We start from the raw sequence: 16488 nt of genomic DNA, 5'->3' as shown, positions 1-16488 counted from the left end.
AGTAAAACTTCATCATTCTATTTAAACCTTTTCCCCATGCAGTGACCCCTAGTACTTTTCCAGGCTTTACAGTATCTGTTTCTCTCAACTTTCTTCCCAGTACACAGTCTTAGATTCTTCCAAAGCAGTTTGGGAACAGGAAAACTGCGAACACCAGCCCTTCACTTTTCTCCCCTGAAAAGGACCATGGAAGGTTCTTGAGAGAAAGGTAGTGGAGTACACTTTATAGCAGAAGTAAAACGAGGCATGTGGCATCCCGTTGTTTAATTTTTTGGTTGGTTGGTTTTTGTGGGGGTTTTTAGAGGAGGAGTCTTTGCAAGATTCTCTAGAATTCTTCTTTCTAGAAGTTCAGATGTAAACATCAAAATTTTCTTTGGTGATTGGCTGGTTAGCTCAGTCAGTTGAGCATAGCACTAACAACGCTAAGGTCGCGGGTTCGATTCCCATTCGGTCCCCATGTGTTGCCTGATCTAGTTGAGAGGTGGTGTCCCTGGCAGCAGGGAGGCTGGATTAAAATGATCTCTAAGGTCCCTTCCAGCTTAGGCCATTCTATGATTCATGATTCTATGATTCGTGCTTTAAATAATAGACTATCTCAAACCCAAGGCTAAGGTGACAGCAAAACAATTAAGTCTTTGTGGAAGGTTTCCTTTTTACCTCATGTCCTCACTGTCAAAGTCTAGGCAAAAGATAGAATATGATCCAGCCTTCTCTTCTGGAAGGTTGCATACCTCTTGGGAAAAAGGCAGAGACATAAAAGGAAAAATGCTTTCTTGGAGCTGAGGCAGGTGGACCACAAAGGACTGGTAGGTTTGAAGGGGATATATCTGGTACTGCAGCTCATATTATTATTGTTTCAGATAAGGACAGCAAAGTGAAATTCCTTGATTTAAGAGAAGGTGTAGATCGTAGTCCAAAAGCACTTTTTAAATGGCAAAGGTTTAGCCATTTATACATTATTAGAGATAATTACACAATTTTCACAAGTTTAATCCTTTTTAAGGACAGGAAATAACTTAGAAATCGGAAGTGTCTTCCAGTACACTTTTATAGTGTGTCTCCTTGGATTATATTCCAGAATGCATTACATCATCTTATCTCTACATTAAATCTAGACTAGATGTTATAGTACTTAATCCATATAGTGTGCTAAAATGTTTTTCCTGCCTATTGTTATTAAAGGAAGATTTTAATGAGCATCTTCAGTTACACTTGTCTTCTCTTATCCCTCCCCTTCCCCCTCCCCTTTTCCCCTTTTCCCCTTCCCCTTTTCCCCTTCCCCTTTTCCCCTCTTCCCCTTTTCCCCTTTTCCCCTTTTCCCCTTCCCCTTTTCCCCTTTTCCCCTTTTCCCCTTCCCCTTTTCCCCTTTTCCCCTTTTCCCCTTTTCCCCTTTTCCCCTTTTCCCCTTTTCCCCTTTTCCCCTTTTCCCCTTTTCCCCTTTTCCCCTTTTCCCCTTTTCCCCTTTTTTTCCCCCTCCCCTTTTTTTCCCCTTCCCCTTTTTTTCCCCTTCCCCTTTTTTTCCCCTTCCCTCAAATCTTTTACTCAGTGGCTTGTGTCTTTCTAAATAGAATTCTCCTGCCTCAGCCAAAGAGCCTCTTGTCATTCTTTAAGTTTTTCTGGGTTGCTTAGTACTGTATTCTGCTTTCAATTATTTTAATAACATTGTTGTATTTAAGTTCAAAATAAATATCAGGCTAAGTTTAAACTTGCCTGACACTTGTTTTCAGTGCAATGCATTGTATTTTTGTGGGATGCTATTTTTGTATTTAACAGCTTTTGTGGTAATTTTGCCTTTGAGAGCTTTCTGGTACATTGCCAGTGTTTTTAATCTCTTTTTCCAATATAATTTTAAATTAATCTGGTAAATTCATTAGCCAGCTTCTTAACGTCCTTATCTATGTAACAAGCATGGTCACCTGGATTTCATGATCTGTAGATCTGATATTTCTGAAGTATTTCCTTATTGCATGTTATTGCTGATTATTTTTACAAGCTCTAAATTAGTTTGATTGCCCAAGTATCTCTCTTCCAATTTTTAAAATTTATTTTCTTTTTGCGTGAAAAAGTATCTCACCCATTATGAAATCATAATTTTCTTTGTGTTTTATTCTTTCGTTCTCTTTCATTTTAAGGTTTATTTTCTTTGTATTCTGAAAAAAAAAAAGTGCTTATTTTACCATAAACCCATCTAACCTATCTGTTATCTGGATCTACACTTCTGTAGTACTTAGCTTTCTCTTAAAAGCCCAAATTGATTCTTTGGTTTTCATACAGAGTATTTTATTCTTTAGTAATCGGTTATGAAGAAACATAGAATCTATCTTGCTCCTTGCACTTTTTTTTTTTAAAGAGAAATTAGTTTGGTTTATTTTTACTATGATGTCTCTAAGAATTCTTTAATGCCTTATAAAATGATAGATTTTACTTCCTATCTGCCGCTGTGTCAGGGTAGGTTTATTTTTTTGTTTTTAAGAAATTCTCTTGTACTCTTGCATTCTTAAGCATCTCTTCTTAAGTGCTTAGGTGGTTAACTGTGTGCCAAATTCACTTCTTTCCATTTCTCCCTTTCCTTTTCCTGGATGCACATTCTTTAGACTATTTTCATGTACATACTACTGAAAATTGTAAGAACCGTAGTAGTGCACACGTACTACTGGAGGACCATATGGAAACAGGAATCCAGTTGATCCAGGGACTGTTAACTCTGACCATCCTAGTGGACTTTTTCTATGGTGACAGTATAAGGATCAACAAAGATAGGAGCTCCTTTTTGCTGGAAGTTTTACGAGTATGTTTCCTTGTATATTTACTGTTGTACTTCACAATTTAACATTGCCTGAAATAGAACTTAAAGCTCTTACCAAGTCAACATTACGACAGTTGAGGTTGATAAAAGGTTTTTCCTTTTAGCATTTTACTTCACATTTAAAATGGGTTAAGGGCACATGCAGTAAATCAACTTCAGCATTTTGCTTTGGGTTATGTTTTAGAAGCAATCTTTTTGCTTATGCATATTTACTGCATTTTTGTTCACATCACAGAGTGATATCAGAGTACATGAACTGGAATGTCCTCCTGGAGTGCTCTAACCATTCATGGACATTCAGTCCATAGGAAGAAACAGTAGCTAATCTGAAGTAAAAGAGCAAGCAGTAGCTGATCTGAAGTAAAATCCCTGGAAGAGATAGTTTCCCCCTTGGCTTCAGAAGCATCATTCCTCTTGTAGATCTGCTCCTGGTGCACTGTACTACTTGCTAGTGGAGCCATTGTCTTTGTGGGTTTCGTGGCTCCGTTGTTGCACAGTTTCTGAAATACCGTGGTTCTGAGTGTGAAATTCTGCAACTGTTGGGAGCAGTTATATGGTGCCATCCCTTCACTCTTTAACCATCTTTTGTATCCCTCCAGTAGGGTATTTCAGCATCCTCCCTGTTACTTCATAGCACTGCCATTCAGTGCCATCAGTCTCCTCCAAACTTCTTGTTGTTTGTATTGTATTGTATTCAGAGATGCTGAGATAACCCAACTTGCTTTTCTCCGTCTTCCGAGAACTGTAACAATTCTTCAATGTTACTACTGTGTAGAAAATTTTTAACAAAGATAATTTAAAATTCAAAGTAAATAATCTCTGGCTTTGGCATTAGAAATGTGAAAAATATATTGCCATGTAAACCAACTATGTTAACATGTATGTTTTGTGTAGCTTAGAAGAAAAATCAGGTTTTCTTCGGAAAAAAAATGTTTCCTTAGTTGTTTGTATTTATTATTTGTGAAATAAACACAGAATTTTAGGATTTGTCTAATTTGCTTTAATTTGTGCCTTTTGATGTGAAATTAAATACAGATGACTAAAAATTTCTATGCACATATATAATTAAGCTTCCATACTTGTAGAACTTATTAAACTTGTATTACCTTCAGAATCTGCTGTTCCTCTGAAACAGTGGAAATCATAAGTAAAAAGGTACTGGTGGAATAATTTCTACAGTAGATTTTTAGCTATTTAAATTTCATTGCTTGGCTTCCTTTTTGTTACAGTCATAGGCTCTTTCATTTCATTTGAAATGCTGGCATTGAACAATTCACGTGATTAATAGCTGTTTAGGCTTTTGACCCCGAGTTTCATTTAGTTAAGAGTTAAATACAGAATCGAGGAAAAATCACCATGCCAGCCCTATACAAAAATCTAATTTCTTTTAGATTGACTGTTTAAACTCAAGAATACTCTACCTGTATAGTATGTGTTGTTTTTATCAGGTGTTCTTGAGAGCTTCATTGAGTACATCTACCTTTTCTAGTATAAACCCCACTCTTCTCACTTTTGAAAGCTGTTTACAGCCTGTGTTTTTCTAAGATATTTCATGTTGATCACTGTTAAATAGACCCAAAAAAAGAAAAGAAGACTTGAAATGTACCTGAATAAGAGGAGAGGCTTTAGGGAAGTGGCAAGTGCATGGAAAATGAAGAAGAGATATACAGCATTTGGAAAGTTTTATAACACTGTTTAATGGAGCTTTATGAGACTACTTTATCTTTTCAATATTGATTGAATTGAAATACATTAGAATTTTACAAGAAGAAAATTAATTCAGACTATACAATGAATTTAAGTAAATTACCTCCAGCTAATCTGTGCACTTGTATTGTCTGGAACACGTTAATGATTTCCTTTTGAAGATTGCTGCTGAAGCTTCACTAAAGCAATAAGTCAGCTTCTAACCTTATTTGTTTTCAATGTGTCCTAGTGGTTATACGGCATTTCTTTTTTACTTAACATGCTCTTTGGCTACTGCTCTTCAGAGAAGGATTTTGTTGGTCTTTTTGAAGTTTGAATATTCAGCTAACAGATTTTTAACCTCTGCATAGTAAGGTTGGTTGAAGGTCTACAGTTTAATTGAAATAAGCAGGCATGAATAGCAGTATATTAATCAAGACTGAGTTTTTCACACTGAATTACTTAACTGAAGGCTTGACTTTAGAAGACGCTGACCGTTTTCTTCTTAGTAAGGTACTTATGCAAGGTTTTGGCTTTAAGCCTGGGAGTATTCCCTCTGAAGTGATATGGGACCACTTCAGTTTTTTGTCTGGGGCTGTTTATCATTTTAGGGGGAAAGAAATTGCTTGCAACATAAATGAGCTCAATTTATGTAAGAGGAAGTCAGTGCGTTTATCTTTCTGAAAGCATAAGTGTTGGAAAATACATAACTGAGTAAGAATCAGGCTTCTGCCTGTCAAAATTAGTTGGTTTGGGAGTCCTAAACCACCTAGATAGTATTTTAAACTTGTTTACTGTGAGCAAGTAGTCTGCTTGCACACTTCTTTAGTGTGTGTGCATCCATCATTAAGCTATTCAGTGGTGGACTTGGAGGACCTGAATATGTCAAGAGGAAGCATTTGTAGTGATTGTTTTCATTGTACAGTAAAGGAAGCAAAAGTCTTTCCATGAGTTTGCGTAGAGTATATTACCGTGACGTATTAAACTGAAATGAACTTTTTTCTTTTTTTCTTTTTTCTTTTTTTTTTTTTGCTGTATTGTTAACAGCAATGGTTATGATTGGGAATATCTTGTAATGTCTTTCAGTAATTGGATATAGATCAAAGTCATCAGCTGTAAAGCAGTACATATTGCTTTAAGAGAATCCCTGAAATAACAGTGAATAGGCATGTCTTACCTCTGGATAGATATTTTTATTCTGCTTGCTTGTTTCCACATTTTCTTCGTTACATTGGATTTATAGCTATATTCATTAACCGTAGTATTTCATTTGCACAGCAGAACTGTAGTATGGCAAACAAATCTAACAGGATCTTGAAAATCTGCAGATTTTATAACTGATCAGGCTATGAATTAAGTATATATTGTCCTTGGCAACTCTCAAAAATCCTGCCAGTTTGTGTTAAAGAAACTCAATTTGGCAGTAGGTGTACTACCCACTTAGCTGCTGGACATTATTGAAACACCTGCTTGTCTTGTCGTCTCAAGGAATGAATGATAATTTTGTATAAACAATTCATAGAAACGATGTAGAGCCAGAAGTGTTCCTGGTAATACTTACTGAACTTAATTGGATTTATATAATGCTGTATTTGGCTTGTTACTGTGAAAGTGCTTGCCATAAAACTTATGTTTTGTACCTTGATACTTCACATCATGAAGATTAATTTAATGAAGAAACAGCCCAAAAATCATGAAAGGTGGTATCAAATTAATGCATTTGCAGTACTGCCTAATTTCTACACATTCTCAGGAGTACAGTGTAGTATATTCTCTAGAGTGTATACTTAATGTATTAAATTAGGAGAGGGGAGAAAGTTTTGTTCATAGAAACTGTTGCCAGCTGTAGCTTTAGAAAACCACCTGCATAAAAGGAATTCTTGTTCTGGAAAACTTCTGTAGCATCTTAATTCCTATACCTGAAGACCAATTAAATAAAGACACTAAGCCAGTGTTTCTGAACTTGAATTGAATTATGCCTTTGGTCTTATCCCTGGACTGCTTCTCATGGGTCAGATGAGTAGTGTGGAAATGATTCACCTCACCTGGAACTGGGGAGGTTTTGAGGTGCCTGATACAATTAGTTACACGCAGACTGTGCAGTTAGGCTTTCCAAGTGGCTTCAAACAACAATAAGCAAAGCATTTGAATTATGGTACTCAAAAAATACTATTTTAAAGGTTACCAAAACCCTTAAATAAACACTGTAATTGTTTATAATAATTTACTTTGATAGTAATCCAAAGGACTGGCTCAGTTGTGCATGTTTTGGGTTTTTTTTCCCCAGGCAGCATGCAATGGGATTTTTGGGTGGCTAACCATGGAATGATACTAATGGCTTTCTTTTTTTTCTCTTCACATCCCATTCTTTTCCATGCCTTCTTTGTCCATATTCTCCCCTTTTTTCTCTGTTTCGTTTGCCTTGTATGATTTTCACGCCCTTCCATTCTACAGTGTGACCAAGACCAGTGCATTCAGAGCACTAAATTCGTTTTGCAGGCTGCTGCCACCCCCCTTCTACAGAGTGAGCCAAGCATAACTAGTGAAGAGCTACCTTTACCAGGAAAGACTACTATCAGTGGGCCTTGTGCAACTCTAACCCTAGGGCAACCAACTCCACCATCTTCTATGCCAAATCTCACGTCAGATACAGGTTTGACAGACATGATACCATTAAAAGAGGAACACGAAGGTCATCAGTTTCTCACTCCTGACGAAGCTCCGTCACCCCCTGGGATGCTGCCAAGTGGAAGTCCTATTACACACAGCCATACAATGCATGTCCTGAGTCTAGCCAGCCAGGATTCATTGCATGAAGACTCAGTACGTGGTCTCGTGAAGCTTAGCTCGGTTTGAACAGCTTTTTTGAACATTGCACCGTTTCCTGGTGTCTATACAAATCTCTGCTTAACAGGAATGACACTGCAGTACCACTGTAAGACTTCATAACATGCCTATAATGGAAACTTTTTCGCATAATGGAGTCTACTGAAAAGACAAGCTATTTTTTCAATGGAGCTGTGGCATTTTTTTTGACCAGGTGGTTCATGGTTGTGCTTTGATGGTGACGGCATTTTATTTTTAAGCAAAACCAGAAACAGTCAGTAATCTTGTTTCCTGAAGCTTGGGTACAGCAAGTTGGAAGTCAGCCTGTAACAAACAACATGTACAATACAAAAGAGAGAGATTCTTGGGTGTAAGTGTCATGCTCTGTGTTCTATGCTCTCGTAATACACACTTGTTAAGGCTTACCACAATTGTGGCCAGAATGATCTGCACTTACATGTTATGCTACTAATATTTGAGATAGAAAATTACCATTCCGTTTGTTAATACAAAAAAAAAAAAAAACAGACTTCAGATATGGATTTGCATGCCACGCTACAGTATGTGTTACAGTGGTGTTGGTATTAAGAGAAAGTGCTGCTTTTTTATTTGTGACTTTCAAAGTGCTGTTTCATTTAAAGACAGTGCAACAAACAAATTAATGGACTATATTATTTTTTCAATTTATTAAAGTTTATTTTAAATTAATCAGTGGTGCCTAGAAGATGGAGAATTACTGATTTGATCATGTTGCATATCATTTAACCTTCTGTTTAAGTGTTTAGAGTGAGGTATTGTGTTGTGCCATACCATGAGATTCTTCCACTCCCTAATGTGATACAATTAACTGTTGACCTCCAATAAAATGACATCCTCTATTTCTTGGACACGTGTACAGTTATCCTTGCACAGGTTTCCTGGGGAAAGAGGGGGAAATCATGACTTGTTATTTTGTAAAGATTAGACTGGGATATAATTACGTAATGAAACTAGAGCTATAGAGGAAGAGCTGGTTGCGATTAGGATTGTTTCAACGTGTATTTGTTCCTATAAGAAGTCTTTATCTGGAAATAGTAGATTTAGCCTCTGCTTGGACTGTAATGCTGTGTTCCGTGTCATATGGCTAAAGGGTGAGGGGCTTAAGATTCAAGACAAAGATAGGTAGCTTAGTGAAGTAATCTTAAATGGTTAACAATAGACTGTAGCTGCCCCCAGCCATGATTCTTCGTTTGTATTTCTCATTTAATATTATAAATCTGAAATCTTGATTTCATGGAATTATTCCATGATTTTATTATTATTTTATAATTATTGTTTTTATAATTATAATTATTTTTGTGACAGCTGAAGAGAACCTTAGTTAAGCTGAGAAAGTTTAATACTTCGTTTACCATGCTTATCAGGATATGGGACCTGTAATCTTCTTTTCTCAGGACAAACTAAGTGCAGAATGTGCTTTATCTGATGCTTCTATGACATGAAAGCTCTCACCAGTTAAGAAACGTAACCGTTCTTTATTGTTCACCATGATCATTCGCTGACACCAAGCTAAAAATCTTACTGGTTTTACCTTCATTGTTGAAATTGAGGGCAGATAGCCTGCAGAAAATCAGTGACCCATGCTGTTGAAGCTTCAGACAAGATACTTGCAAAAGCCCTACTCCTCTAAAATTTCATAAGCAATCCATTTCTATAATAGATGATGCGAGCTTTGACCTAATTCAGCGTGTAGAACATAGCAATGCTTTCTGTCCAGAAGTGCTGTAACGGGTTCCCCAGTGAAGTGTGTCCCAGCTATTGAAGCCACACTCCCAGCGTTTTCCTGAAGCTCAGACAGTCTCAAGTTCTTCCCACCTGTCAAACTGGAGTGACTGACTCTTCTGAGTTGACTGGCCTCCCAATAAGCCCCAAGTATTGGCACTTCCTTCTGTGTCTGCTCTTGAAGAAGAGTTGGTGATGCTTATCTTGATTTCAACTTTCCCTGATGTGGCTTCTCATGTATGAAGCCATGAATATCTTCATTAAAGCTGGTAGCAGGTTGAGGACTGGAGATACTGGTCTCGTTGACCTGGCTAAAGAGTCTCAGCTTGGAGTTTGTAGACCAGAACTTGACTGAATCATTCTCTCATAGGTGTCAGTGGGTAGTTAAATGTGGATGCGTTACTCACGACATAGAAGGGCAAGTCAAAGATTTTTTTATATGGTATCAAAACTTTACACTTACAGCAGTTATGATGATGATTAGTGTTTTAAGGAAATTGTTCTTTAATTGTTCCCTGAGATACCTGAAGGATTTCATGCTTCCAAGAATACCAACTTTGTGGCAACATCTATTTGTCATTGCCACTGGAGAGTAGTGAAGAAACCTGCACTTTGGCTCTGGGCATGCAATAAAATTTGTGTCAGTTTTAACATGAAACAAAAGGGAGGAGGACAGGATTAGTCTTTATGCACTTTTCCTTGTGAACCTTCTGTTTTAAGATATAAGAATTACCTAGCAAATTAGAAACAAATATTCTACTTAAAACAGATGTGCTAGTTATGTACTTGACCAGATGACTTGCGTTTTTAGGGTTTTTATCATGCTGCCCATGTTTTAAAGTTTGCCATTTGAGAAGACATTAAATACTTTGAATTCGCCTGTATATTTATATCGTCTTCTTTTTAAGTCTTTTTTCTCATCTCATGGTGACACCGCTAACCTCCCTGACACGACTGCCTCGCGAGGCCATCTGCTGGAAGATTTTGGAACTAAGGCTCTTAACCACCCACGGGACTGGTAATTGCAGACTCCAAGTGAGTGCAGGCAGTGATTTGGCAGCAGGTTGCTCAAAGAGGTGCCTCTGACAGAGCTTTTGGTCTTTTCCCTTCACCTCCGTCACAGCCATCTTCAGCGGTGGGCACTCCCTTCCTTGGAACTTGTACGTGCATCTGGAATGCATCGGCAAAGTAACTATTCATCACCTCCTCTACAGATTTGAATTTTTTTTAATTTTACTTTTTTGAACTATGATACAAAGCATGCACGCTAGGGATCCAAAATTGTAATCCCAGTGACACTGCACAGGGTTTTTTCTATGGATTTCTCTTTGATGATTAGTATACTAATATTAAATAGTGCTTTCCATGTTTGTCTGATTTAAAAATGTAGAATCAAAGTGAATGTTATATTTTTCAGAGAAGTAAATATTTTTTTTCCTAAAACTCTAAAATCTTTGAATGTGTAAGAACTGGCTAGTTTATCTGAGAAATATTTCTTCTGCCTTTATTTTTTTTTTCCAAATAACATTTTTCCCTTCTAGATGTCTATATAATATTCTATGTAAAATGAAAATACAGTGCTTCATAAAATGTTTTTAGAGGCTTTTTATTCTTGTGATTTCTCAAAGACATTTCTATTTTTAAAAGGAGTTTTATATTCATATCAGTTAAACAGTAATGTAATATGTTAGAATATCACTGTAATTTTGTATTATAGTGCTTTTTTTATCAACTTTTCATCTGTTCGTGTTAACTAATGATATAGGTAGATGTACTTCTGCATAAAGTGGTTAATGCATCATTAAAAATAATCTTACGGATGGAAGATGAGCTGTTTTGCAGTTGGTCCTGGTGAGTGATCCTAGAAGAAGCAAACCGATCTCATTAACCCAAAGACCTGTGGGTTAAGAGCATGTTTTACAAGTGAGATTACCAACTTGGGATGTTGCAGATTTTGTATTTGCTTTTAGCTATACAGTGAGTATAATAGTTCACAGTAAATTATTGCCTGTTGTTCAAAATACTAAATGAAGAAGCATCTCTGCAGAATTAATAAAATGGAGCTTCTGTTTGTCTTCCAGTTCCCAAATTCAATATAGCTTGAAAAACAGCTTGGCAATGTTGTAGAAGGATCCAGTCGTTACTTTAGTTCTCTTCTTGTTTAGGTTGTATGTGGAACTGTCATCACGTATTTGTTGATTTTTTTTTTTCTTTTCCCGTCTTAGCAGCAGTGGTACACTGAGGATGAAAACAATGTGTTTGGCCATGGGCCAGCCTGACTTTTTGTTTGAAAAATCATTTGCTGCCCAAGCGATTTTGTTTTAAGGGTTGAAGTGAACCGAGATAGTATACTTCATCAGACTTTCAAATATTCTGAGACCCAAAATATGAATGAAATTTGTTTTAGATGGCTGCATATAGATTTAGTTCATTTAAACTAGAACTGTCCTAGTTTTCCAGATCCATCTGTGTCAGGACTTCCTGGATTTGATTGTCTGCCTGCAAAGACATTGCAGTTTGACATCTGGCTGAGTGCACTGCCTGGACTTCCAAAAGACTCGTGGGATTTAGCTATTTAAATGTGTGCAAATCTGGATTAATTCTGAGTCGATGCAGCAATTCAGTTCCACCACCAGAAGGCAACTATTTGTTATCATTTAATTACAAAATTTGAAAGTTCACCACAAACACTACAGGGTGGGGAGGGGAAGAACTTTTGGATGTAGGACTTTGTTGCTAAGGTAGGTCAGAGAGGACAAGAATAAGAAGATGAAAGGGAGAAGACTGAGTGAAAGATGAACAGAGAAGATTAACAGGTGGCACAGAGGAGAAGAGGAATTACCTGTAAGATGCAGAAGGAGAGGAGGGAGTAGAAACAGGAAAGCCACAGGGGGAGAAAAGAAGAGGACAAGTTACATGTAACTGAGAGTATTAACTTAATTCAGCGCAAGCCTATGTAGTTATTGCATGATTTTGCAGGTGAACCACAACTTTGTTTTAATAAGTGTGAAATTGTCTATAAGATTTCTAATTTGCCCTGCTACGTGCCTTGTCGTAGTGCAGCAGTGGATTGTGGTTATTGGCTGGAACAGGAAGGGCGAAGTTCCTGGCAGAAACCACAGCTAGACAAGCTTTCTTTTCTTTTCTTTTTTTTTTAGCAAAGTGTTAAGTTTCCTTCTAGGTAGGTCACAGAAAATTAAAAGCGTGCTCAATAGTGCTGACTAACCAGCAAAATTTCTAGCACACAGAAAATGCCAAGTATTTTTGTGTACTTGGTTTTCTTTCTAAACTGAAGGGAAAAACAAGGTTCTGAAAACTTCAGCTGAAAAACCTTTGGAACACAAACGATATTTAATCTTTTGTAATTGTAGGTTTATGTGTTTACTGTTTAATTTATTGACACGCATGACTTTTCATCTCTGCTGAAATAGGAAAAGAACATCCCAAAGTCCTACTGTTGCTTTCATATTCACAATGTCATTTTTTTTATTATAGTTACATTTGAAGAAGAAGACAAGGTTAAATGCTTTATTCCATAACTGCATGAGTAGAAGCTGTTTCTAATATCCTTTACTCTTAAATATTTTTCCTCTCAAAACAAAGACTAAAATCCTCTTCCATCCCTAAATCAATTTCTGTAACATATTGTACCTTTTTAAAAAAATATTTAATAATCAAACTTCTGATAGGAAAAGTTAGTATTCCTAAAAACAGTTTCGACAAATAAAAAAAAACCAACTATTTTTTAGTACTTGTGTCATAAAACTTTACTGCACAATAGTAGTAGAATTAGCACAGTTGATATGACTTGCTCTAGATTCCAGATTCTGATATCAAAGAGAAGCAAAGAAAATATATATCTTCCATTTTAGGATATCTTCTCCCTTCCATCCTCCCATTTCCCCACCTCTTCAGAAAATCCTGGGATAGATGACCTCAGGATCCTCTGGTCTGGCAAACAGGTGTGTCTGCCTCAGCTTTTACTCCCTTAGTCTCACCCCCTCACCTAGCTTCCATCACTGCTGTGGCTCCTGAGAAACCCTCAGTCTGCAACAAAACCAGCCCAGCTTCTTGCTGCTCTTTCGTGTGGCGATGAATTCTCCGTTGCGTGTTGTCTTGAAAAGCATTTTCAATACCCCTACCCTTTTTCATCATTTGATTGAAATATATTCTTGTTGAGGGGCATGGAGACAGAGACACGCACTGGCTGTACATTGACATAGGAAACCAGGCTGAAAAATTAATGAAAATTTGCATCGACATGTCAAAAGATACTATTGGAAAGGTGTATATGTAGGTGATGAGGGAGTGAGAAGACTTCTATCCAGAAATTTTTGACTAAATGTCTGGGACTGAATTTCTTCTGGCCTTTGGTTCTATATGTATCCACATTACTATTTTAATATTTCAATTATTTTAATCTGTCAAAATTAGCTTTTGTGAATTTATAGGACATGTTTCTTTAAAATATATAAAAAAATAATTACTTGAGGAATTGTGTCCTGAAAATGCTTCTTGAATTTTGTAAAATGCGAGACTAACACATACAATTCAGGGACAGGCTTTCAGTAGTGTCATGTACCTCCATAAGCAACCCACTCACTCTGATAACCTATTGTCTAGAAATCTTAAGGCCTCATTTCTTGTATACAGTTGCAAGGAAAAGCATGTGAACCTTTTGGAATTTCATGGTGTTCTGCATTAGTTTGTCATAAAATGTGATCTAACTGTCTTCTAAATTGAGATTATTGATGAATATAATGTGTCTAAAATAATAACACAAAAACAATGTCTTTATTGAAAACACTCATTCAACATTCAAAACGCTAGCGGAAAAAGTAAGTGAACCCTTGGAATGAATAAGTGGTTGACCTCCCGTTGACAGCAATAATGTCATCCAGGCGCTTCCTGTAGCTGTGGATCAGAGCTGCACGTGGTTTGGGGGATTTTAGCCCATTCTCCCTGGCAGAACGGCTTTAGCTCTGTCATATTCTCTGGACCTCTCATGTGTACGGCTCTCTTCCAGTCATTCCAGACCATCTCTACTGGGTTGAGGTATGGGCTCTGATTTGGCCACTCCAAGGTGGTTTTTGTTTTTCTGAAGCCATTCTGTTGTGGACGAGCTCCGGTGTTTTGGGTCATTGTCCTGTTGCATCACCCAACGTCTACAGAGTTTCAGCTGACATTCAGACATTCTCACATTATCCTTAAGAATTTTTTGATACACTTGGGAATTCCTCTTCCCCTCAATGACTGCAAGCTGGCCAGGCACTGATGCAGCAAAGCGGGCCCGAATCATGATGTTTTCTCCACCATAATCTACGGCTGGGATGGTGTTTTCCTGATGGTATGCAGTGCCCTTTTTACACCAGATGTAGTGCATATTCTTTCCAAATAGTTCAATCTTTGTTTCATCTGTCCACAAAACATTTGCCAATACCACTGTGGAGTGTCAATGTGCTCTTTCGCAAATTCAGGTGTGCAGCAATGTTCTTTGTAGTAAGCAGCGGCTTCCTTCGTGATGTCCTGCCATAGACACCCTGCTTGATCAATGTTTTACGTACTGTAGGCTCATGAACACAGATGTTAGCTGGTTCCAATGATGCCTTCGACTCTTTGGCTGGCACTCAGGGTTATTTCTTCATCTCACTGATGAGTCTTCATTGTGCTCTTGGGGTCACTTTGACTGGGCACCCCCTTCTCAGTAGAGCAGCCACAGTCCCAAAGTGTCTCCATTTGTAGATCGTTTGCCTGACTGTGGGCTGGTGAATTTCTAAGGCCTTTGAAACCCTTTGTAACCCTTTCCAGCTTTATGTAAATCAACAATTCTTGATCGTAGATCCTCTGAAAGCTCTTTTTGTCAAGGCATGGCTCACATAAGCATACATCTTGTGTGGAGCAAACTCAGAAAGTTTTAGTGGTTTTTATCAGTCTATGTAGCTCTAGTCCACACCTCCCAACTCCTTTTCTTAACAAGACTCCAGGTTAACCTGACTCCCATTAGCTTTTCTGAGGTCAACTCAAGGGTTCAGTTACTTTTCCGCTAGTATTTTGAATGTTGATTGAGTGTGTTCAATAAGATATAGAGGATAAGATTTTTTTTGTGTGTTATTATTGTAGGCACGTTATATTTGTCAATACTCTTGACTTAGATGATGGTTAGATCTCATTTTATGACAAATTAATGCAGAACACTATGAAATTCCAAAAGGTTCACATACTTTTTCTTGCAACTGTGTATTAGTTTTATTTGTTCAGGAGCCTTCACATGGATTACTATAGAGAGATGGTTTCTGCTGGCAAGGCTTTGTTTTAATGTATGCAAATGTCTCTGAAGAGATTATGTAATACTTCATGTTGTTTCTGAATTATGGCAAGTTTTGTTCCTCTCTTATCTGCTCAATAGTCAGTTGCTCTGATCTTACATTCTTGACATAATAATTAGTGATCCTGCTGCTTGAGGAATGGATTCATGTTTTGAGACTGATGGTTTCATTTCTTCTTCCTACAGGTTTCCACTAACTGTAATGACAATGGTATCCTAAAGAATTTTACTAATACATATTTCAAGGATAATTAAGGAACAAAGTACTGATTAGAATACATACATAAAATGTCTTAAAGATCCAGAGTTTTCTCACTGACTGTAAGGAAAGAACATCAGAGTACATTAAAGAAAATAAAAACAATGTAGTGTGTTAGATTTTATTCAGTGTCATATGCGTAGTGTCACTTTATAGAGACCACAGACAAGTATCATTGTGTGGTATTAGTGGGAATCTAAAGTTTAAAAAGGTAGCTTCAAAGTCTCTAGCGTTTCCACTGAGATACACAGAAACATGTTGTTAATAGTACCAGTACTACCACTATCAGTGACAGATGCATTGTGTATATATTATGAGGAAAATAAGAGTGGGGAATGCTGCATGGACCCATTATATGATTCACCATGACTATATGCAAACTAAGCATGCATACAGGTCTAAAAATTACAACTTGTTTAGTACTTTATCTTACTCGAGATAATACCTTTTGATCCATCAGTGCTTGAACATCTGCATTACAAACATTTGTTCATATTGAGAATTCTGTGCTAAAGCATACTGCAAGTAATCTGTCTCAAGACATACAGAAATTTCTCTCTTGCTTTTTCTGAAGCTAGCTTTTGCTTATTTCTCAGAAAACAAAAACTAAAAAGGAGGGGGGGAAAAAAAGAGAAGGGCTTATCTTTGATACTGTTAGCTATTTTCTCCCTTTCCCCACCCAGAGACCCAGCTATATCCTGAGACTAATGACTTTGGTTTCCCAGCTCGGTGGATTGGTGGCCTGCAGGACACACCAGCCTGCTCCCCCAGGAACCAGTGGGTTCCCCAGCAGTCTCAGCTGCAGCCTTGCGTGCTGGTCACCTG

General features: G+C 37.4%; 1 protein-coding gene across 2 annotated transcripts in view; it reads left to right on the top strand.

Annotated features, from left to right (window-relative positions):
- ZDHHC14 (zinc finger, DHHC-type containing 14) overlaps positions 1 to 8219 on the top strand; it is a 49259-nt gene extending 41040 nt beyond the window's left edge. For both annotated transcript variants that reach the window (XM_009864894.1, XM_009864896.1), the window contains one exon: positions 6947 to 8219. In XM_009864894.1, coding sequence (XP_009863196.1) covers positions 6947 to 7348 — 402 coding nt within the window. In that variant the 3' untranslated portion in view covers positions 7349 to 8219. The remainder of the gene's footprint in view (positions 1 to 6946) is intronic.
- Positions 8220 to 16488: the final 8269 nt, after the last annotated feature.

This window comes from Apaloderma vittatum, unplaced genomic scaffold (assembly GCF_000703405.1).
Source record: "Apaloderma vittatum isolate BGI_N311 unplaced genomic scaffold, ASM70340v1 scaffold6462, whole genome shotgun sequence".
Taxonomy (NCBI): domain Eukaryota; kingdom Metazoa; phylum Chordata; class Aves; order Trogoniformes; family Trogonidae; genus Apaloderma; species Apaloderma vittatum.
The sequence above is the reverse complement of the archived record's forward strand: the minus strand, read 5'-3'. Positions and strand labels throughout refer to the sequence as shown.